The sequence below is a fragment of the Chamaea fasciata genome, unplaced genomic scaffold, assembly GCF_029207755.1.
Source record: "Chamaea fasciata isolate MVZ Bird 193981 ecotype frontalis unplaced genomic scaffold, bChaFas1.0.hap1 SCAF_6, whole genome shotgun sequence".
In the NCBI taxonomy this organism is placed as follows: Eukaryota; Metazoa; Chordata; class Aves; order Passeriformes; family Sylviidae; genus Chamaea; species Chamaea fasciata.
In genome coordinates, this window is record NW_027094091.1 from 54,556,030 (window position 1) to 54,579,058 (window position 23,029).

Genomic DNA, 23,029 nt, shown 5'->3' on the forward strand with positions numbered 1-23,029 from the left:
TCATAATTTTCCAGGAACTGAGGTTAGACTAACAGTCCTTCTTATAAACTGGAATAACACAGGCTACCTTCAAGTCAGCAGGGACCTCCCCAGACTCCCAAGATACTTGGTAGATGATCAAGAGAGGTCTTGCCATAACATCTGCTAGTTCCATCAGTACTCTGGGATGAATTCCACCAGGGCCCGTGGACTTGTCCAACATTCAGCTGATGCAGCTGGTCCCTTACAATTTCAGAAAAGGAAAGTCACTGCTCCCACACAGTTATGGTCCTCCAACTGAAAGGACCAGGCAGTCCAAGGCCTACCAGGATTAAAAAATACTTAGGAAACAAAAAACAAATAACACTGAATGCCTCCCTTTTTCTTTATCTCCATTAGAAGGGTGATCACCCTCAACAAGTATCACTCCCAATTTTTTTTAGACTTCCTCTTGCTATTATAGTACTTTTTACAAAGCTTTGTGTTATCTGCCACAACACTGGCCAGTTTCAACTCTAATTGAGATTTGGCCTTTCCTGTCTTCTCCCTGCATACCCAAACCACAGCTCTGTGACATTTCTTTTTATCAAGGCAAAATGTGAATGATTGTTTTTGCATACTCTAGAACTGGTTTGAGACTTTGTTAGTCACTTAATTTTGTTTCTGAGACGAGATGGCAGAACAGATCAGTCCTTTTTGAGAAAGACATGCTTTTCCTTTTCACTGGAAATCTCTCCAAATTACCATCACTGCATCACAAATTTCTCCCAAATGTGAAGGCTCAGACTCATGCTGTTTAATAAGCAAGGCTGCACTGATTTAAGTACTGTCCAATTTCACTCTCTGCATTCAAATTCCCTCCAATTCAACAGGAAAACTCCCAAGTGTTTCAGTGGGCTCTCATCAAAGGCATGTGCTGAAAGACAACTACTATACCTCTATTAAGACTGTTTAAAAAAAAATCAGAAAAAAACGTCCAAAACTTAAGACATTATTTTAACTTAAACTTGACAATTGAATCAGGTCATATTTTTAATGGATTCTATTAGAAACACTGACTTTTTGTTTTCAAAGTACCAGACACAGAATGTAGATTTGTCACTTTATGGTAATTACTAATATCCTCCCCCACCAGAGTCATCTGGAACATATTTAATTATTGACTTCATTGGAAATGTACATGGCACATGCTCACTCTTCTGAGTAAGTATTTAAATGGACAAAGGCCTATTTGTTTCTTCTCTGAAACTCCAGCCTGAGCACATAAAGGACCCCCCAAATTAGGCTTCTGTTAGTTGCATACACCATATATAAGATGCAAACATGCAAGCTGACATCCATCAAACCTTCAAGCACACGCCTGGCTGGGAGTGTCGCAGTGGTGCCAATGGGAAAGGCCCAAGTGAAACCAGGGGTACAACTGTGCCTTGTACCAACATCCAGGTGGTAAATTTATCCCTGCTTCACAGCTTGTGCCTCTGCATCTCATGCCCTGGCATCAGAGCTGGCTCAGGTGTGCTTGTGGGACAGGACCATTTTTTCCCCTACTACATTTTAGTAGCTGGTGCCTCCAAACCTGCAGCTCTGTGCTGATTACTGACTGAAACAGTCGTTCCTGTTTCAGGCACTGCCAAACCTGAGTGTAAATACCCAAAGCAGCAGCAGGATACAAATGCGATTATATCGAAGCAGGACTAATTTCAGCCTGTGATAAGGAAAAGACCACCAGTAGAGATACAGCGTAATTTCATACCAAAGAGAGTCACTAGCCACTCCATTCTGCCCTCCCACAGGAGGCTAGACTATGAAACCCATTTATCTTACAATTTCAGTGTTTTGAGGCATGTCTTGCTAATAAAAAAATATCTCCAACACCATCTATATTTTGTTTCCTGATTCCTCTTCTCCTTAAAGTCAAATATTCCAACTCAAGTCTGCATTTTACTCCACGGACTTTAGATTCCTGCCAACCCTTCAGTTTTGCTGCAGAAACGTTGAACCATCTTTTAGGGCTGCATTCAAAACAGCACTTAAATGCACAATTTGCTGCTTTAAATAGTAACATAGGTGGAATGACGCCAGAGTGTTTCCTATACAGACATTAAAGGTAGATTTCCAGGGAAGCTCAGCTTTCATTACGGTACCTAAATATAACAGACTCATTTTCAAAATCCCAAGAGCACAATAGTTCCTGTTTTGTTTAGTAGAACCATTATTTTGCAGATCTGAACATCTGAAGTTTTGGAAGCTTTCAGGTTGTGTGAGTGTGCATCTGTGTGGTCCTGTAAGCCATTGTAAGGGATGAAATGGAAAAATGTGAGATTATTAATTTTTAAAGCAAAAAAAAGGACAAGCCCCCCAACGCTGCCTCTCCTGGGATAAAAAGACTCAGCTGGATTACATGGTGACATGCCAGTCCCAGCCCCTGCTGCCCCAGCACGTGCACTCCAGCAAAGGAAAAGACAATAGTTCCACTCACAGACACCGTTCAACACACACAAGAGAGAAGGGGAAAAAAAACAAACCCAAAAAACAAACCAGAGATAATGAGGTGCAGCTGAATAATACCTTCATAAAAGCAGAGAGAGAAACCAGGTAGACGTCATCTGCAAGGTAAATTAAAATTATACATCTCTGAGGATTATCAGTGAAAATTGAGATCTGGAAGGGAATTTGCTTTTGATATTGGAAGGGATAAATACCCACTGTAAATCTTTTTATGTGGGCCTGTAGAGCGGAACAGAGAAATTAAAGATAAATGAGATTAAGGCATTTTTTAAAACTACATTAGACATTTTTAAGTTACCCATGGAGGGAAAAAGGACTTTGGAGGAGGAGATTAGTTTAGACCCTCAGCAATACATTCATCTGTGAAATCAATTGGAATAAATCTTTTCTAATCTGAATTGGTCGTCATTCCACTCCCCCTCCTCCCCCCCCACCCCAAAAAAAAAAAAAAAAAACAGGGCAGAAACACCTCAAAAAACCCTTAAGAACATTTCTGCACAGTCTGGCAACCAGCCCAGGTAAATGATATGCCATGACTATTTTTTAGATAAGAAACCTCTAGAAATAAGTTGCAGGATTTTGTGTAGTGTTTTGTTTTTCAAAAGGATACCCTGGGGAAGGCCCCTTTGCCTTAGTCCTCCACAATTCCTCCCATTTTACTCCTCTTGGAAACAGAAGCTAACAAAAATCAAATACTATGCAGTCTATGTTTGTCTCCTTTGCCAGAGCTTGAGGTGCATACAACTACTGTGGTTTTATTCAGGCCTATATTGTTAAAAGTTGACTGGAAATGTTGTTAGGAAGAAAAGTGGAGGAAATGAGGGAAAGAAGTAATACATTCAGATGTACTTGGCTCTCTTCCTGGGAGCCCTTTTAATATAAAGAAATTCAACAAAGTTGCATTTCTAGATCTGGAAAGATGCGTTTTTGTATTTCACACACTTAAGGGATTTGCCTTAATATACTCAAATTTCCCCCCTCCCTCCTCCTCCCTCATGTGCTAGAAGAAATGAACTTCAATCCTCAACTTAGCCACTGGATACACATATCCTGTTCTCCCTATTGGCCAGAATAAAACCCAATAAATGTATTTCATTTCTTTTGTGGATTTATAATAGCACCTGGCAAGGATGGTCTTAATCTCCTTACACTGCCTGCACCAATGAAAGAAACCTTTACAATATTTCTTGGAAGAGAAATTAAAGGAAAATAGGAATAAAACCTGGAAACATAAATATTATTTTCATGAAGATCTGTTATAAAACATATGAAATCCATATCAGTGTCTCCAGAGGGTGTTTGGCATAATAGCACAATTTAGGCAATGGGTTATTAAAGACGAGAAGAAATATATTTTTCCCTTAACGATGGCAGAACTGTTCAGAGACAATTGAGAAGTGTGGGGTCATGTTTAGACAGCAAAATGGTGGCAAATAGCTAGAAGTGTCATGTCAGAAAGAGTTGAAAAACACAGCTTGGTACAGAGGACCTAAAGCCAGGGGGGTGCTTCCTGTTGGCGCTCCAGAAAAGCGTTTGCAGGAGTCAGGCTGCTATGTTTTGACAGCATCTTTATTAATGTAGCACTAATCTATTTCAGATAGTACAAAGAGGTCTCACTATTTAGATGCGGAACCATCAGCTGCCAAGGTGGGAGGACTGCAACCCATTACTTTATGGAAGAATATCCCATATTTTCATTCCTCTTTCTATGCAGTATTGGCTACAATTCCCTTTTTGGCTGAGACAGTATCAGTTATTTACTATGCTATAAACAGGTGTGACAAAGATGAGTTTCTTGAAAAAAGTTAATGAATTCAGACAGCCTCAGGTTACCAGGAACCTGACCCAAAGTTTTCTGACACTGAAAGAAAGTTTCCCTGCAATTTAATGACCTTTGATTCAGACTCAAAGGCCAAAGGCGGCCAGGCAACAGACTGAAAGGTTTTAAGCACCTTTTAGTTTAAATGAGTAGACTCAAACCAAACTCATACACTTTCTCACTAAAACTTCAGCTACTATGGGTCAGGAATGGAAAGGAATAAATAGTGCATAGAATTCACACAAGGAATTAAGTTACCCCCTTATATTAATAATCTTCATAAAATAACTTACGCTACGCATCACAGTTTTCCACCTTCGACTTCCATAATAAACCAATTATAGAGGCCCTCAGGAGAACTGACAGGGCTCTATATCAAGAAAAACAGCCTATGTGAGAAACACATAACAGACCTACACTAAAATCTTTGACTTATTTAAAGTCTGGGTCTCCAAACTGCAAATTTTCTGAGAGTGAGGTGATGGTGGGGAGAGATGTGAATTTTGCCTCTTGTGCTCTACCACAGAAACCTTTTTATATTCTTAAAAAAACCCCAAACAAACTAAACAATTTCTCCCTGCTGTAAAAGCTTAAAAATATAATAAAATATCAACAAATGTGCAATCAAGCATCCCATGATCATCTGAGAAGTTCACAGGTTGCCCAGGCTGTAACACACTCCCAACTCTCATCCACTGCAGCATCTCAGACCTAATAGAGTTGAGCACAGCACTGTGGTGACTTTTCTGATAAAAACAGCTTGTGCAACTCCAAGACATATGGAAGCAAAACCTGTTGTTGATGGAGATTTCCAGAACCAGTGCATGTTTTAAAGACAGAATGCATCAGTGCATGGAGGCATTTCAACAGTTTAAGCCTGGGACTAGGGAGTGGTGAGCTGTTCAGAGGGTAATCTGCTAAACACTGAGAACAAGAGAAAAAATTACTTTCCACATAAAGGCTCATACTGGCATGGATGGAAGACATGAAGAAGTGTCCAACAACCTAGAAGAAAGGACAGAGATGACAGGAACCAGCAGGAGCTGGCTTTTCATAGAATCATGTTGGAAATTAGAGATGGAACAGGTAGGGATGGCCTTCTTACAATGGAGATTGCCTAACAGGTATCTAACTTCTCCCCACAAGAAAATCCATGCTGACAGCAGACCTTCAAACCAGTATGCATTAGAGACACACTGGAAACCACCTAACTTCCTTATCTTATGCCAAACTCATCTCATATTCAAAAATTAACCATGTTGACATGTATTTCACTGTGCCTAAAAATATGTTCATTTCCCTTCGTATCAGGCTACTTCAAGTTTTCAAATACCTTTATTTCCCTAGCTCTTAGCTTTCCTCCCCTTCATGAACATTATGCACACAACTATGCAGATAGGTCAGCCTGCAGGTTTGCAAAGGCCCATATTATCAGGTTATTTTAACTAAGAGTGCTTTCCAATGGGCTGTTGCGTAGGTGCACTCTCCCCACAAACAAACAGTAAAAAAAGACTGATAAGGGAAGCAATATATTCTTTAGTTCTGCCTCTGTGGATTAAAAAAAAAAAAAAAATTAACTAGCAAGCAAAGCTGGGAATTTCAGTGAATACAAAAAAGAGGCTTTTTTGACTGCAATGCCAGGAAATTGTATGCGTTGGAAGAAAGGCTATTTGTCAGCAGGAGACCAAGATTCTTTGCTCAGAAATAATCATAATGGATTGTTAGGTCTGCTGTTGGGTTTTTGGTTCAGGGTTTTTTTGCTTGTTTTTTTCTTTGGTTTTACTTATTCTTCCCAGGCCGTGCACAAAAATAATATATTTAACAAATAAAACAAAGGAGGCCTGGCTTCAGGAGGGAATTTGCGCATTACTGGCCAAAATGCCAACAGTCAGGTTTATTTAATCCCTTGGGAACATTTGCCATTTTCCCTGCTGGGCCCTGAGGGACCAAATTCTCCTGGGAGAAAACAAAAACAAAGCAAACATAAAAACCCAGGGCAAAAAAAAAGCAGAGAAGCCGCAAGCCCATTTGTTTAACAAAACACAACACTGCTCTCAGTGGGCAAACACTGCTTCTCAACCGATGGAGAAGGAGGCGAGAAAACGCAGAGGGAAAGCCTGGAGGCCACATAATAATGGCCTTACAGCACTCCAGAAATAATTAAGAACTGTATTCTTGGGAAAAGTGGTCTCATTAAACTGTTTTCGGGTTGCAATTTTGTCCCATCTCCTCCCCTCTCTTTCCCTTTCTAGCAGCAATCTTAAAGCAATGAAAATATCAGTTTGCTTTCTAGTGCTTGTGTTCTCTTAAAAATGTCATTATTCAATTATCTGTCTATTCACTGGCCCTAAGGTCCAGCAGAGCAGATATTGTGCGCCTTCACTTAATGTTTTTAAATGCACTTCAGTCCACTTGTGATACAATAAAACTTTATTGAATTCTGTTCCCACATCACACTTACCATCCCTCACTTTTATTGATATGTGAGCCCATCTACTCTTCTATCAGCAATAAAAGGAATATTTCTAGCAAGGCTATGACCTTTTCTTCCATCACTATAGCAATTGGGAAGTGTGATTTCAGGTTCCATGTTTAAAAAGAAAAAAAAAGTCCTAGGAAAATAAAAGATGAAATACGCTCACGTGTTGGGTTCCTTCTCCCTTCCCCTCTTGTTAATGCTAAAGAAGAAGGAAATTCTCTGTAAGCACCAGAGATATGTGGTGCCTTCACATTAGTCCGTTAACCCAGAACAGAAAGAGTCAAAAATTCATCCCTCCCTGGAAGCCATGAGCATTTTTTCCTTGCAACAAACATCCCCTTGAACAGATCTACCCAATATTAAAAGCTGATGGAAGAGTTGTGGCCTGGGTGTGAGGCAGATTATCATCACAGTGGGATATGCCATGCCCGAGGCACCCTCCTGCTGCTGCCATCCTTTCCATAAATGCAGCAATGGGCTTGTCCCCATTGAGTCACCACCCTTTTTCCACCTGGCCCTATCCCACAGCTTAAATTTTCCAATTCCCTGTTTGAAAAACAGACTGCTTCTGAAGGACAACAGTGCACATGTTATTCTGTGACTTCCAAAACCTAGAACCTAAGGGAACTGGGAGCTCAGGAAAAACTGAAGCTAGATATGACTCAGATAGCAAAATCCTTTTTTCAACACTGTGCTGGATCCTTGGGAGCCTGTAAGGTTGTCTCTACAGGGAAATGAACAGAAGAAAGCATTCCAAAATACCTCTGGTGCTTTCAACTCAAACCATTTTCAAAACCCAAATAAAAACTAAATGCAGACAATCTCTAAATTTCAGTCTAAGCCAGTGGGAGGTAGCTGCTCTCATGCTGGAAATTCCCCCTCTTCTGATCTGGAGTGCCACCCATGAAGGGCAGCGCCACTGCCACGTCCCATGGAGCACACGTGCTCAAGAGAGAAAAGGGAGCCTCAACTGGGTTGTTCACTCTATTCCTTCTCAGAAATACCTGCAGAACTACTAAAACATGGACGGTTTGAGCTGTGAAGTGCCAGGTACATACAGGGGCAGTATTAGCAAAACCAAAGGGTGCGTTTGGGTTTATCGTGTTACTGTTAGAAAATCTGTCTGATTACAATGACAACTAGCTCGGCAGCTCTACCAACACCACTGCTACTACAAAACTGGGCTCTCTTGCTGCCGACTCGTCTCATGGACAGCTTTGGAAAAATCTGCTTTCTGTACTGGCTCATGAGTAAAACTGGAAGGCCCTTAGCACATTACAAAGGTGAAATAAGACAAATTACGCTCCTACATGTACTGGCACCATGACAACAGGATTGTACAGGCACCAGAAGATGATAGTGAAGTGTTTCTGCAATGAGAGTGTTGACCTAGCTTTACAAAACCACCTCCACCACCGCTATTCCCATTACCCATTTAACTCTGCTCTGTAAGGGGAGAAGGGAGAGGGAAGGAATGCAGTAGGAAACAACAGAGTACTGGATCAAGAGGATCCTCACCACATTAGTTTTCTCACACTAATACACAGCACAAAACCGCTTAAATGCAGTTTCAGTCACCTCTCCACAATGGAACATGTCCACAGCTCTGGCAATGGCAGACTGCAGGTCTGCAGTGGTACATATTCAATTGAAAACCATGGAAAAACTCTCTTGTTCAGTAATTATTAAAAGAAAATTCAATTTAAGAAAACTGGAGTAGTAATTTAAGTATTTCAGAAGGACAGGGGCAGTACAAAAAGCAGGCATTAGAGAAATATATGCCACATGCTAAGGCCTGCTTTGAGAAAGACAAAATTACTTTGATGATTTTTTTTCTGATACCAGAAAAATAGGACAACTGATGCCACTGAAGCCTGACAAATTAGGCCTGCTATCCTTTTACCTGCTGATATCACCTGCTTTTTACTTCCTTTTCATTGTCAGAGGACAACCTAAAAAGTCCAGATGTCCTGGAATGACTGTCCATTCTAGTAGAAGGCTGCTGCTACCAGATAAAGCAACTACAGGATCAGAACTGGGCTATCTGCATAATCATCTCTCGTCTTGTCCACATGTTGAGAGTAACTGCAGTCTCATAAAACTCCCTTTGTCAGGGGTATCTCTAGTGAACACACAGGAATGCAGTGTGTGGGGTAATGTAAAGGACATTTTACAATATATGAGCTACTGAAGTTGGAGGACATTTGGATTCCCCTCACCTGAGAGGAAGGGGGTATGCTTTTCTCCAGAAAATGGTATGAGCTAGTGGTAGAAGAGTTAATAAATAATAAAATCTCAAGAGAAGCAGGCTAATGAATGGAGTTTTAAATCTTCCATATTTTTTCTTTGGGGGAGCATATACACTAGCACTACACTGAGCACCAGTGCCTAAGGTCAGTTCTAGCAACATCTGTTAAAGATGACTCCCAAACCCTCTCCCCTTGAGATGCACATATCCTCCCTTCTGCTGCTCAGCCAACACTTGGGTAAACCCACTCTCTGTCTATAAAGAATGATTTGAAACTGTGAGGAGTAACCCATCCAACCAGACAAAGGCAAGCTGGAATTGCACACAAGGACAACTGCCTGCTGAAATATTAATTCCTTTATTATGCAACTGAGGTGTTCCTTTAGGAGATGGCCATATGGCAGACCCCACCACTCACCAAAGGCTGGCTGCACAGGGGCTGAGGCATATGGGTTCAGTGACAAGAACTGACCTCTGACAATAACTGAGCATAAAAAGAGGAACAGATTTCATCCACCAGGCGTGGTTTTGGTCCAGTCATGACTTTGCTAACCTACTTGCCCAGAGCTGACACCTTCCCCATCACTTGGATGGCTTTCACTTATGGGACACTTGTGGCACCCAGGCTGGGAACACCTACAAAGTTAATCTGATCATTCTGAGGGAAGAAATAGAGGCAGTAACGAAGCCAAGCAGAGACTGAGGCAGGAGAAGAATAAAACGGAGCTCTAGGTTTCCCACTCCATGTTGGCACATGAAGGGACACAGTTTGCCTAAACACAACTTCCCTGGTCCTACACTGAGAAATAACCTATGAAGATTTGACCCAAAATTTCCTAGGGAACAACCACCTCAGAAAATTGGATCCTATTTCATCATATGCTCACCCTTTGTCTTTCCCCCTAACTCTACTTGCAGAGGCACTATATTTGATTCACCGAAAAAGGGAGGAAAGAGCCATCAAAGCTCCTACCTTAATTGCAAAGGCAGCGTGTCAGTTGTCATCCTTTTCCTCCCTACATTCAGATCATTAAAAAATACTCAATCCCTACTGTACATTTTCTACTGAGCAACCTCTCACAAGAGTTATTCTACATCTTGTACACAGGGCCAATTAACACCTCGGGGTGTAATACTGACACATTGCCTTTCTCACAAGGCACCACTATATTCCTCTTTGTTTTATGTGCAACAAAGGCTGTGGAGGGGTATCAGGTAATGACTATTGCTTTACCAGCCCAGTCTCTGGAGGGAAAAGCATAACCTCATGCAAATCATAAATCACAAGGAAATACAACCTGCTGTGATAAGTTGAAACCAATCTTCCCTAACCCTTTCCATGCACAGTGTTGCTTCTGAAATGAAAAGCCTCATTTAGAGTGGAATAACTCTAAACTATAATTTGGAGTATATTCTGCTTCATAGGGCAGACCCTAAGCCTTAATATCAATCTTTTCGTGGGTTTAACAGCTCACCCCATAAAAAGTATTCCATCGCTGCATTTAGAAGCTTCACAGTTTTGTTTAGAAAAATCAAATATGGACACACCGAGCCCCCTGCCAGCAGAGTATCCAAGTCCCTCAGAGAGGTCCCCTTTACTCAGAGAGGTGGTCTTGGAATTTCACAGAAGCGAAACACCACACAGTCTTTCCAGGCTGTGGCAGCAGGCAGGTGGCCACCTCTTGCCTGAGGGATGGGGACCACCCCAGGGCCTGGACAGGGTGCCTGTCACTGCTCAGCCACGCCTGCTCTCCTGCAGCCCACGCTCGAGGCAACAAAGGGGGTCTTAGTCCTCGAGCCAAACTCTGGGTTTCAGCAAATCAACGCCTCCTGCTGCTCTCTCAATACAACACTGTGGGTTGAAAGCATACATTCCCATATCTGCTTTATTATTTTGCGAGGTGTGCTATAACAAGCTTTGGCTTGCTCAAACAGAAAGCCTGGAAGTGGCACTGTTATTTACCTTTCTGCTCTCTACAGCTGCTAATAAAAAGTGCACTTCTTGTACCATCATTGCTACTTCCTTTCTCAGTTACCCCCTTTTTGGCAGTAGGGCCCTAACTGCATGTAACAGATTTGGTTTCCACGGAAAGCAAATTCTGAGGTACACAACTTCCTGTAGCTCTGAATTTCCTTCTTGGCACATTTTGCTGTCATCTCAGGTGACTAGTTTTCTACCCTCAAAAATTCAGTCTAAACGGCTTGCCTCTAATTTGCCTTTGTAACTTTGGAAACTTATAAAGTCGTATTTTTCTACCATTAAACATCAAATTACCCAAAACAATAGCTTCCTATCTCCTTGGTGATACAATACTGTATTTAAGGCACTTATCAAATGCAACCAATTACGGGAACATAGGTCAGTCAAAGCACACTGCTGTATGAGTACAAGCATAAACCTCTGCAAAGAGGAACTGTAAGCTAGCAAGAGTGCTTCACTCCTCTGGTCTGCTTGCTCTAATGGGTTTTCCCAAGTGTTTTCCAAAAGATGATATGTCACTGTTATGCTGTACAACACGGGACATTATTAGGATATTTTTAACCTAAGCACAAACCTGACACAGAGAACCATTTTTCATTTCTTATCAGCTCAGTCTCATATGATGCTTGTGGTCTGCTTTACTTGCCCTTGAGCAAGAAGAGACAAGCTCAAGGCCTGCCCAATCTCCACAATAAATCTCTACTGAACAAACAAGTGCAAACGTATCAGGATACATACTGTAAGGGACACACTCGTACTGCACTTCCAGGTACTTGTACGTTCCGGGGCACGGGTCTGGAAACACATCAGGGCCGGCAACGACCGCACACTGGGTTCGATTACTGCATCTGGAAAGCAACAGAGAGGAGAGTCAGGAAACAGACCGGACAGAAGGGCAGGTCAGGAGGCTGAGTGGCCCCTCCAGTATCAAAAAGATGCAGGAGCCAGGACTTCAGCATGAGCTGGGAAAGCTCAGCAGTGAGCACACAGAGGCTGATGGCAAACACCAACATCTTTATCAGCTTATTACCAAAAGAGAAGAGGCATAGTGGCACAGCCTTTCCCCTCCAGGAGACAGTTCTTTAATACCAGCATCCTCACCAAACAAAATGCAAGGACTAAACCAACAAGGGTGGCAAAAAATAATCACTGCATGTTTTATAGCAGACAAAACAATATGTTTGCAACAATTTTATAAAGTGTTCCCACAAAACCAGTTATCTTGTAATAATCTTTGGCTTAAGCCAAAGCAAAGACTAAAAACAGCAACACTTGAGTGGGAGAAAAAGAAATCACCAAATAAGCTGTCTAAATGCCAAAATAATGTTGTTCATACAAGGCCTGTTAGGAATACTTCACAGTCTGATCATTCACAAGACAACACCCCTGCATTAGGCACAAATGGCTAAGTTTTATTTCATCAATCTGCCCAGCATGGATGCATCTCCTGAAACGAGGTACTTTTCCCAAAAATCTTGTTCTCCATGAAGAAGACACACAGAAGGAAGTGACCTGCTGCAGTGAGCATCTTTCAGCTTAAGAGCATGCACACAGAGGTTGGGTTCTGCAAGATGCTCTTCCTGAGGCATATACAGGTCCATGGGTGACTGACTCGAGCATGTGTGGAAACCCACACTTGCCTCTGATTTCATGGGACAAGCACCTCTAATGTACAATTGGTGATGTAAAAATATTTAGCAAACAGTGATTCTATAGAGAAAAATCTGCTTTTCTTCTTTCTGAGAAATATTATCAGTCTTTGATTTTTCTGCTTTTGCATGCCAGAAAGAGACCTCCTAAGGGTAGACGACTGCATTTATTTTCTCCAGGATTCTAAAGATTCCTCCTATGATGTGAAATGGGACCCCTGACCCTCCTTCTCTTCTGGCAGAAGCTGTGATATGCAGCACAGAATCCATTTAGGTCTGCAGTGGAAATGTTTTGTGTTTACCTGAGGCTACAGTTTGTCAGCCTTAATGCGGATTTTATTTGAGCCTATAAATTAAAATTGATTCATTAGCGACTGCCTTAAGCTCCATAATTTCTTTAATTTTATGAAAAGAATAATAAGAGCTGATACGCTTGCTCATCAGGCTGTTTTGCTGGATACCAGATAATCCAGAGGGCTGGGACATTCTCGTGTTTTCTAGCTGAAAGACAACAGTTATCACAGCAAGTGACTAGTTTTATTATATAGACAGAAAAACAATTTTCTTAACAAAAAAGATAACTGTCCTCAATCATGCTGGAATATCACAGGTAGCTCGGACCGTGCAAGTGGGCAGTTTTCCAGGAGAGGCTTTGAACATCATCCAAAATTTCACTTTCAACAAAAATCCTTTAGTGGGCTCAATGTGCCTTTCAAAAAACAATTTCACGGGTCTAATCAATAGTCTTCCTGGCTGAAGGGACAGCACTGGCCACATTACACCGAATAACAGCAATGGATCAAAGATACCTTTCAAAATCACGAGTAAAGATCCAGAATTACGAGGAATTGGAGGTGGGGGGAAGAACAAACACATTTAGAGTTCATCTGTGTTGTGTTCTCTTTCTGTTTGCAAGGAAGCATTTGATTTGAATGGTCAAGCATTAGCTTGTGGCCTTTTTTTTTTTTTTTTTTTTTTAATGCAAGAACTTGGACACGTAAAAAAGTGAAAACACACAACCTAGAAAGTTGTCTGTGAACACCGGGGTTTTAACCTCCTCAAATGCATGCTAGCTTCTGCAGTATCACCAAACAGACTCAAAGCTTCATGACAGAAGGGGTTGAATGGGGTATGCAGGATGCACAGAAATGCAAATGCTCTTCCCCCCAACTCTAGGACACCCTGAAGCCCCCGTACACATTCTTGGAATGGGGGATGGCAAAGCCTACCAAGTGGAGGAACTTTCAAAGAAGGTGAGATCAAATTATCACTGCCACCTTGGAGAGGAAAAACGGAAAACCAAATGAAAAGCTCTCAGATAAAATCTCAAATACTACGTGGTATCAGTACCTCACAAAATTAACTAAAAAAGGGTTCATATGAAAACAAAACAAAACAAAAAAACCCACCAACATGAAAACCAGAAGAACTCAACCTCCTCTCTTTTTCACACCCCTTTCCTCTAGGCAGCAAAACTGCATCTGGCACTTGGCATTTTGAGCTTCCTTTTATCATCCTAGGGTGAAACAGGCAGGTTTCTCATTTCAACACACTTAAGGGATGATGGCAATTTACACTAAAAACCATAGGAAAAAACCTAATGCCTGTTCAATGAACTATTACTGTCAGACATCAGGCTATGGAAATTTTACGGGGAGAAAGAGGTAAAAAACACTCATCATTAAAGCTCTGGTTGCTCTGCTTTTGCTCATGCATTTTATCCCTTTTACAACAGCTTCTTGGTCCCTTCAGCTTTGTCATATTTCTTTCCAGACAGATTAAAGGCCCAGGTGACACTAAGTGACATGCAAAAAGTGACACAGGAAAGGAGATGTGTAAAAGATGATGAATCTGTAGCCTTGAAAATGACAGGGAGAAAAACCATAATGTATTCATGCCATACTCCATTTCCAGCAAACCAGGCCATGAGTTCTTCCTTGTAAATCACAGGATTTTACATGGAATCTTGGGATTTCTTGGCACCTGGGTCTTGGCAATACTTGTTCCAAACTCCTGCAAGCTGTGAGGCTCAGTGCTGGGTATTCACCTTTCCAGTAAATGCAGCAAGGACCTTTTTCTTTTTTTTTTTTTTTTTTTTTTTTTTTTTTTTTTTGGTCATGTCCTGTCTGCCACTGCCCACCCCACTCCACTCCCCCCTTCTTTGTTCTTTTAATTTTTCTCTCTTTTCTCGGAGGAAGATCTTTGCCAGCTACTGGAGGTACAGTTTGCAGTGAGAACCAGCACTGCACAGGTGCTAAGTAGGAACCTGTCTGCTCTGCTCTACTGGGCAATCACAGAAACACCACCCAGCTTCCTTAGCTCTACAGTAGGAGCAGCAGTTCTCCATCACACTGGAATCTTCTCCAATTGTGCAGGAACTGCTTGCGTTGCTGGCTTTAACATAACTGTACCCCAGAAAACCGCAGTCACCTTTTTCACACTCATCTGTATCTCTATCTCTTATTACTGCCTTTACACAAGCACCTCTTATTTCTAGCACTGATTCATCAGCTCCTTCAAAGAAACCCACTTTTCTTTCTCCATCATTGCCCTCATGCTACAACTTTTCCAAGCAATCCCTGGCCTCTTGGGGTATTTCCTCATTGTCCATATGTTCTGATGCCAAGCAAACGAGAACTGTGAGAGGACTCTGGCAATTTAGGGGACCAGATAAGACAATTTCATGCTGTTAAAAAAAACAGCTTCTATTTTATTAGTTTGTCCAGAAATATAAAGGCAAATGTTCTGGAGACACAGGAGAATTAAAGTAGCACCTCAAGTGGTTTTAGTTCACCTTGTTGTTGTTTATTATGAAATCTGTCAAGAAATTTATAGCCACCTTTTTGTGTGTGTGTTGGTTTGTTTTATTTTGCCATCCTTATTTCTACCTGCCATCATACACCTTTCCCTGTTATGCCCTGAAGCGTAAGGTGGGCACATGAGAAAAGACACTGCTTCTCAAACACCCTCTTCATGTCTTGAGCCACCTCCTTAATTGCTGCTGGGATTTGTGGACACTTTCCCTGAACCAAGAGTGCTCATACAGCTCAGCAAGACCAACCAAGAGACCAGAAACCAAAGGAAAACCCAAAATCAGCATTTTGAGCCCAACTTGAGACACCGATTCCTGTCTGTTCCTCTATGTTCAGGAAAAGAGAATACTCCAAACCCTCCTAAAAGTCAGTCCAAGGTACCGGGCAGCCTTTAAGCATCCATCATCTCATGAACATAAGTTCATGCTATTCACATCTGAGTTCTGGAAAGGAAGAATCACCAAAAATTACTGGGAAAAGTGTAAATTGTTGCAGTTTCAAAATTTAAAAAAAAACCACAACAAAAAAACAAACAAAAAGCCCAAAAAACCAAACCAACAATACGCAAACAAACAAAACCACCACAGAAAGAAAAAAAGAAAGGGACGGGGGTGGTTGGGGGGGTTCCCTATGCATTCTTTCCAGCTGCATTTATTCCTACTTGTTAAGACCCCCATTTTGTCTTTCTACCTGGATATGTGGGAAAATATTTAACCTAGAAGCAAGGTGTCAATCCAATGTAACAAACACACTAACAGAAACAGAAAACATGGATTATTTTTGAAGAACTTCTCCCAGTTCCAGTGGAAATCGACTTTCAGGAGTTTTAATGTGAAACAGGAATAGTATTTCATATGTCATTTGTTTTGCATTTATAGCATTTGGACTGAAGGAAACATTTGAGCTCAGGACCAGCTGCAGGGCTTAACTCTGCTTACAACTCTCCATTCAGACTTTAACTAAAAACAACACCAAAACTTCATTCCCCTTCAGCAAACTTCCATTTCTCTCTGGAAATATTTTTTATGATTTTAAGTGACAAGGTCATTTTGTGATAGAGAAGCAGAAACACTTTAGACATAAACAGCTGCTTATTCCTGCTGTGGTATCTTTAATTTTTTTTTTCAATGCTGACGTTGTTAATATATTTAGCAAGAGACAAAGAAAGGAAAAAAAAAAAAGAGTTTGGCAGTTTATTTTCGGGCTTTTCAGAAACTTTTAAAGCATCGACATGTCAACAACATCAGGCTAGACAAGTCTGGGGCAATATGCTTGCCAGAACAAAAATGCAAAGGCAGCATAAAATAAAAGACCAATCCCAAACCAAAGCCTTTCAATATTAATCATTGCAGGTGCAATACCAGCAAGTCCTTCAACCCCCTAACTAGGAGGGGACCAGACGGTAAGAACAGGTGCCTTAACCACAGAGGCAGGCACCTGTCGTGGTAGGGACACCAGGAGAAGAGCAACCAGAATCCAGGCACAGCTCCACAACAAGCCTAGAGGTTCAAACATCGATTTCATCCCAACCCACTTTCCTTCACCTTATCCTCCAGGGACAAGCCCTTCAGAGATGAAGCAACAATTTCTGCAACACCAGAAGCTCCTGTGAACATGGCACAGTGGAAACTACTACAAATGGGGAAGCCACCTGCCTCCTCTGAATCCACAGATTGTCAGAATCCAAACTAGGGTGTTAAATACCCTGAAGATCAGAAAACTTCACATCCCTGAACTTAGATTTGTACAGCACGTACTGAGCTGCCATATCCAGCCCATACTCTGCTAACACATCCTGCTCATGGCTGGATCTACCCTCCACCTACAGCAGCTTTCAACAAGGGATCCTTAATGCCCACGTGTGCCAACCAAACCACTCGCCCGTGTTTCATGAGTGCTGGCTGCCAAAAAAACAAGGCACTCTTTCTCTCTGCTCTCAGCTGAAACACCTACTTTACACAGACTTCATCTTTTTTTCTGCAAAGACAAGAGAGCCATCATTTGCCCAGGCACGCTAATATAGCCAGGACATCAATATCTAAGCCTCTTTCTCAAGGTCTATTATGCTTTTCTAATGGTTTTACAGTAACAGACAGACTTAATTCATTATCCTTCATGGCAATGCTACAAGACATCGTTTTCCTTCCCTGGAACACAAAAATCTCCTCTCTGGATGAGTGCTTTAAGAAAGAGACTGTCACAGCAAATAAGTCAGCCAGCAGTGTGTTCTCCTCTGTCAATATATGATATTTCCAAATCAGCCCTTTAGGAAGATCCAAGAGGAAAAAAAAAAAAAATAATAATGTCCTGGAGAAAGAAAATAGGAAGCAAAGAGAAGCATCACTAAAAAGTAGAGCTCACATGATGCACTGGAAGTAAGGGGGAAAGGAAAAAAAAAAGGCAAGCAGAGAAGGGAGGCAGTGGAGAGTGGAGAACAGAACTGTACGCCTCGAGAAAATACTTGGGTTCAGCACATTTGCTTTCAGTAATGTGCTGCACAAAAGCAAAGCTAAATCCTCCACCTGTTTAGCTTCCAGAAACAAAGAATTCCTCAACAGAATCTTTTTCTGCCTCTGCAAAACCTTAAAAGCAAAGCATCTAATGACAGGGAGATGAAAATCCAGTTTCTCTAGCATTTTTTTCTTTATGAATGGGCCTTTTTATTGATCTTTCAGAGCACTGAGTGGCTGGCTTTCCAACCTCTGCTGCGATATAATTATCTGCGGTGTTTAATGCTAGCACAGACGAGTCCCACTACACAGTGCATTTTGTTGTTTTATTGACGGGTTTTAATTATCCAGGTGCTAGAGCTGTCAGATAGGCTGCTTCTTATGTGATCAAACTAATACAGGATAAGGCAGAGCACTCTAATTGCAGCCTCACCGAGTGCCTCTGTGCAGATATGCCAACGAAATACATTTAAACTGCTACGATTATTGCAAAATCTTACAAAGTTTGATGGGAAAAGGAGTCCTCTTTCTACGCCTCAAACCTATTTCATTCCCCTTGTTATTATTTTATACTCAACAAAGGAAAATTGAGGGAAAACAAGCTTCCAAAACCACCCCAAAACCCCAGCCAGCTAAACACCAGAAAAATCTTGCAGAGTCAAAGCAAATATGGGCTGCAAAGGCTACCAAAAGAACTACCTTAATATGTAATGGAGAGCCTGGGAGGAAGAAGGAAAACAGGTCCTGGAAATAAATTAAATACAAGTTTTACACACTAAAAAACAAAGAAGTTAATTGCACTGGTTCAACTCATTGATAAGGCTCTTAAAATTTAATTAGAGGCATTTAATAGCAAATTCACAAGATTTAGGAGTTTTTAATAAAAATTTGGTCTACCCCTGAACATGGTGTATCTGCTCAGCTGCCAGGGACTCCCCAGGGACAGTAATCTGAGGTCTAGGGTAGGACCTGCTAGCGTGGACGATGTGATTCATCATGGACATCCAAAAGAGAGCTCCCCCAAGCAACAAAAGCTTTTTCCTCTTTGCTTCATCATGTAATGTCTCTTACATTTTATAGTTTCCTTGGATCTCTTTTGCCCCATCTCCTTGCAATTAGCACAGTGAGGAGTGGAGGTGGAATGCCCAAAGACAATGAACGTGTATGGCAACAGGTGAGCCTGCCATGCGCCCTGCACTGATGTGCCAGGGTGCAGAAAGCCTGCAGGTACAGGAAACCTGAACACAAGCCTGGTGAAAGAGACTCTCATCCTTAAAGGAAGAATGACAAAACCATCTGCCCAAGACATTTGGAGTATTTGGACAAAAAGTTTGGGCCAGCATGGAAAACAGATCTGCACTGAGCACAAGCAGTCACAGTGTTGCTCCAGCTGCAGGGAGATGAGGACACAAGCAAGGCCAGGTTTGCAATGCAGGCTAACATTACTACGTCAAGGCTAAACACCACACCAGCCAGACCTTAAGACTGTAAAGCTCATCTCTTAAAGAACTACATCTGCCCTTTTACAGGTACTCTAGTTTTTCCAACTCCATAAACTTCTGTAGCAGCCTAATAAAAAACCACTTTACAAAACACTGTCGGGGTATCTGGAGAGGAGAGCAAACACCTAAAATAAACCAACCAATAAAAAGCTCATCATTTGGCTTTCTAGTTTAGCCAGACTTAACACTAGTTAAAATAACTGTGAACAGAAAACAATCTGGTTTCTAATTTGGGCTAGGAGGTCAAATTATAGGCTAAGGGAGATCTGGGCTGAATTTCAGCTGGCATTCCACATTACTTTGTCTTCATTGCCATTTTAACACAAGTCAATGCGAGGTAAAGCCCATTTTTTCTTCTTTAGTGCAGCTAGCCAGAGCTGGGATAGCCAGAGCAAGTTGAAATGGGTTATTTTCTCTACAACAGCTCTGAAATGTATTCAGACCTGCCTGTCTACTGAGCCTTCAGCACAGGGAGTGATGCTCTGCCTGAGACCAAGGTGCTGCAGCCCTGTAGCACTGCGAGGTACAAACCTGCTGCTGAAAGCAAATTTGAACATGTACATTTAGAAATGTTTTAAATATAGTAACAAAAAATAGTAAATAAATATTCCATCCTGTTTTCAAGGGAAACCTGGTATCACTTTCACTGCATCCCTCTTTGCTAATTGTCACGTCACTGCTGCCACTTACTGCCACCACCCAGTGCCCCCATCCCAGCCACTCAACAGTTCCTGCAAAAGATAAAACTGAAATCAGAGAATACGGTCTCTAAAGGGGCTGAAGTAATCTGTATGCATGGGCTGGTAGGTTTAACATATTAGCCTTTCACCTCTGCAAATAGGGTTAAAGAAAGGTTTGGGGCCAAAATAATTTGTACTGCACTCCATCTCAAATTTGACATAATAACTGAATGAAACAAAAATGAACACGTCCAAACAGCACAGAAGGTCAAGGCTGGGCAACTCCCTGATGAACTAAAGAGTGAACCAAAGGCACACAAGGCAGTTCTGCTTCTATAACCCAGAGCAACATCCCTCTTCATAGCTATTGCCAATAGCAAGACACTGAAGTGATTTTTAAGAAAAGGTCCACAGATTTTAGTTAAGGTGGCAACTGGCCCTCAGCCTCTTGGTGGGGGCAGGGGGAGGGAGGCAGCAGGGTACAGTAAGCTTCCTGACCAAATGAAACACAGGATCAACATGTGACAAGTTTGTGATTTTAGCACCATAGCTAAAGCAGTTCAGACAAAAAGATAATATTAGTGAGTAAAGGAACAGCCTCCAAGAGCCTGCCACATCATGTGCTATTAATACAGAACCTGTTCATGGTCCCTGATTTTGTACAGCACCTTGTGCAAAAGAGACTTGGCCCTCTCTGTGCCTCAGGCATTAAAGTAAGACAAATAATAATCAGAAACAAAACAAGTTTTCTCAAAAAATAATCCTGAAATGAACTAAGTATGTTATTCAATATTCAAAAGCGATTTCTTTTTTTTTATTTTATTCCAACACAACCAATGCTGCCTCTTTGATCTTCAGCCCAAAGCTTGAATAAAAGCAGCCTGCACTTTGATTCTAAGCTCCAGAGAAATCACAGTGTCACAAAACCTTCATACGCTTCCCAGCTCCGCATTGCCCAACCAAAGCATATTCAGAACCAATCAGTAAGGGGAAAGAAAAAAGCCAAACATCAAATGTATTGAAACTGCCGTTGTGAAGTTGCTCAAAATGTCTAAACATAGCACTGAACATTTTGTGGCTGCATGAGGCAACACAGGAAGGGATGGATGGAAGCATTTTTGAAAACATATGTCCAGCAGCTCCAGAGAGGGTTTCTTACACTGTGCCCAGTACTAGGCTGGGCAAAGTCTGATCACACACCTCTACCCTCTCAGCCCCCCATTCCTTCCAGACCTGTCCATCCCCAGGGCAGTTTTCAGCACATCCATCCATCCATCCATCTCTTATCAGCTATATAAATCCACCAGCTCGTCTCCTTCCTCACCCTCCAGTCACCATCCTGAAAGGGACACTACTTGTTCGTTACATACCTTATCCAATTTTAAAACACATGTTTAAAAAATAGAGATTTGGCTAAAAAAACTCCTTTGAGAACAAGTCTGATAGGAAAAGGGCCTCTGAACATCTGCAGGACAACTGCTGGTAGGAACAGAGGAACAGGGCTTCTGCAAAACCTCAAGTCTTCTTTGTGACGATGTGGAAAATACTTTGTTAGTAGAGGATTCACTATTTCATAATACAGAGCCCGCCTGAGAATTAAAGAATTAAACTTGCTGTACGTGAGACAGCTTCCTTTGGGGAAGCTAAACTCAAAGGCCAAGTTTTCCAGAAAGCCTCTGCCTCCCACCAGGGCCGGATTCTTGCAAAGAGCTCGGTTCTTCCTTAAGGAGCTACAAAAAGGCACAGCTGTTCAAGAATGGCCTGGGACTCCTCAGCTCTCATAGGGAGCAGATGAAGCTGACAGCTATTAAGCATTTTTCAGGCAGCAGGCTATGCCACAGAGTGCCTACTTTAGTAATCCAATCCAGAGTGTTCCACAGGAGGAAAAAAAAAAAAATTAAGCCTGCACAGGATAGCATGGGAGCCTTAGGTGGGGCAAAAACTGGGAAATCCACATTCCAGAGCACAGAGCATGTCTCTAGCAAGTCAGCTTTAAAATATGTGACTGATGCTGCTCAGACATACTAGCTGAAGTCCGGGGAGATGGATGAAAGGGTAAAGATGCAGGATAAATTCATCAGATGTCTCCATAAATCATTTCTATAGTTAACATTTGTTCTCTGCTTTTCATTACTTACATTTCTAAAGCCACTGGGTGCCTTGCTGCAGTGGATCTAATAAAAAGGAAGATAAATTTTAACATCCCTTTTTGAAACATGTTAAAATGATCTAGCCTTCTTTTGAATGTTAATGGCAGGCATTATAAGAAACACAATGTCTCAAAACAATTCACTTGGGCTGGAAGAGAAAGCAGTGTCTCACTGTAGCCTGGAAATTCACAGTCCTGGTCACCACCCTAACTGGTTTAAAAGATTTTATTTCTGGCCCTAATGTTTTGGGCTGCTTTGTCACTGAAACCTGCTATTGCTTTGCACAGACTCTCTGACTCAAGGGCGAAATTCCATACTTGAGAAGAGAAGGAAATATTTTTGGAGACTGGCAATTTGGAAAAGAATCTGAGCTGCCTGACAGCTGTTCAGAGACACGGGATGCCAGAGGGATCCCAGCAGAGCATACAGGATTACACACACACACACGCACAGAAAATCATTAAAGTTTCTGTCTCTAAAGTTTCACATTTAATGAAAGAAAGCGAGGGAGATATCTGGAGAATTCTTAGGTTATATTAACAGCTAATGATCCTCCCTTTGCCAAGGGCACACCCTGGGAAACTCACTGGCAGTGATGGGGGGACCCACAAAAATTCCAGTGTGTCCAGGCAGTGTGGAGAGGGGGAGCAGGCAGTGATGTCCCTCCAAGTCTCCCTGCTCCATCCCTGGAGGGGGGTCAGGAATCAAGCACAGAGCCTGCTGTGGCATGGCTGGAGCTGTTCTACAACAGAAGCAAGGACCTTTATAACT

The 23,029-nt window shown here is 41.8% G+C and overlaps 1 protein-coding gene across 2 annotated transcripts in view; it reads right to left on the reverse strand.

Annotated features, from left to right (window-relative positions):
* ADGRL3 (adhesion G protein-coupled receptor L3) overlaps positions 1-23,029 on the reverse strand; it is a 480,878-nt gene that overhangs the window by 187,391 nt on the left and 270,458 nt on the right. For both annotated transcript variants that reach the window (XM_066186413.1, XM_066186414.1), the window contains one exon: positions 11,753-11,862. In XM_066186413.1, coding sequence (XP_066042510.1) covers positions 11,753-11,862 — 110 coding nt within the window. The remainder of the gene's footprint in view (positions 1-11,752; positions 11,863-23,029) is intronic.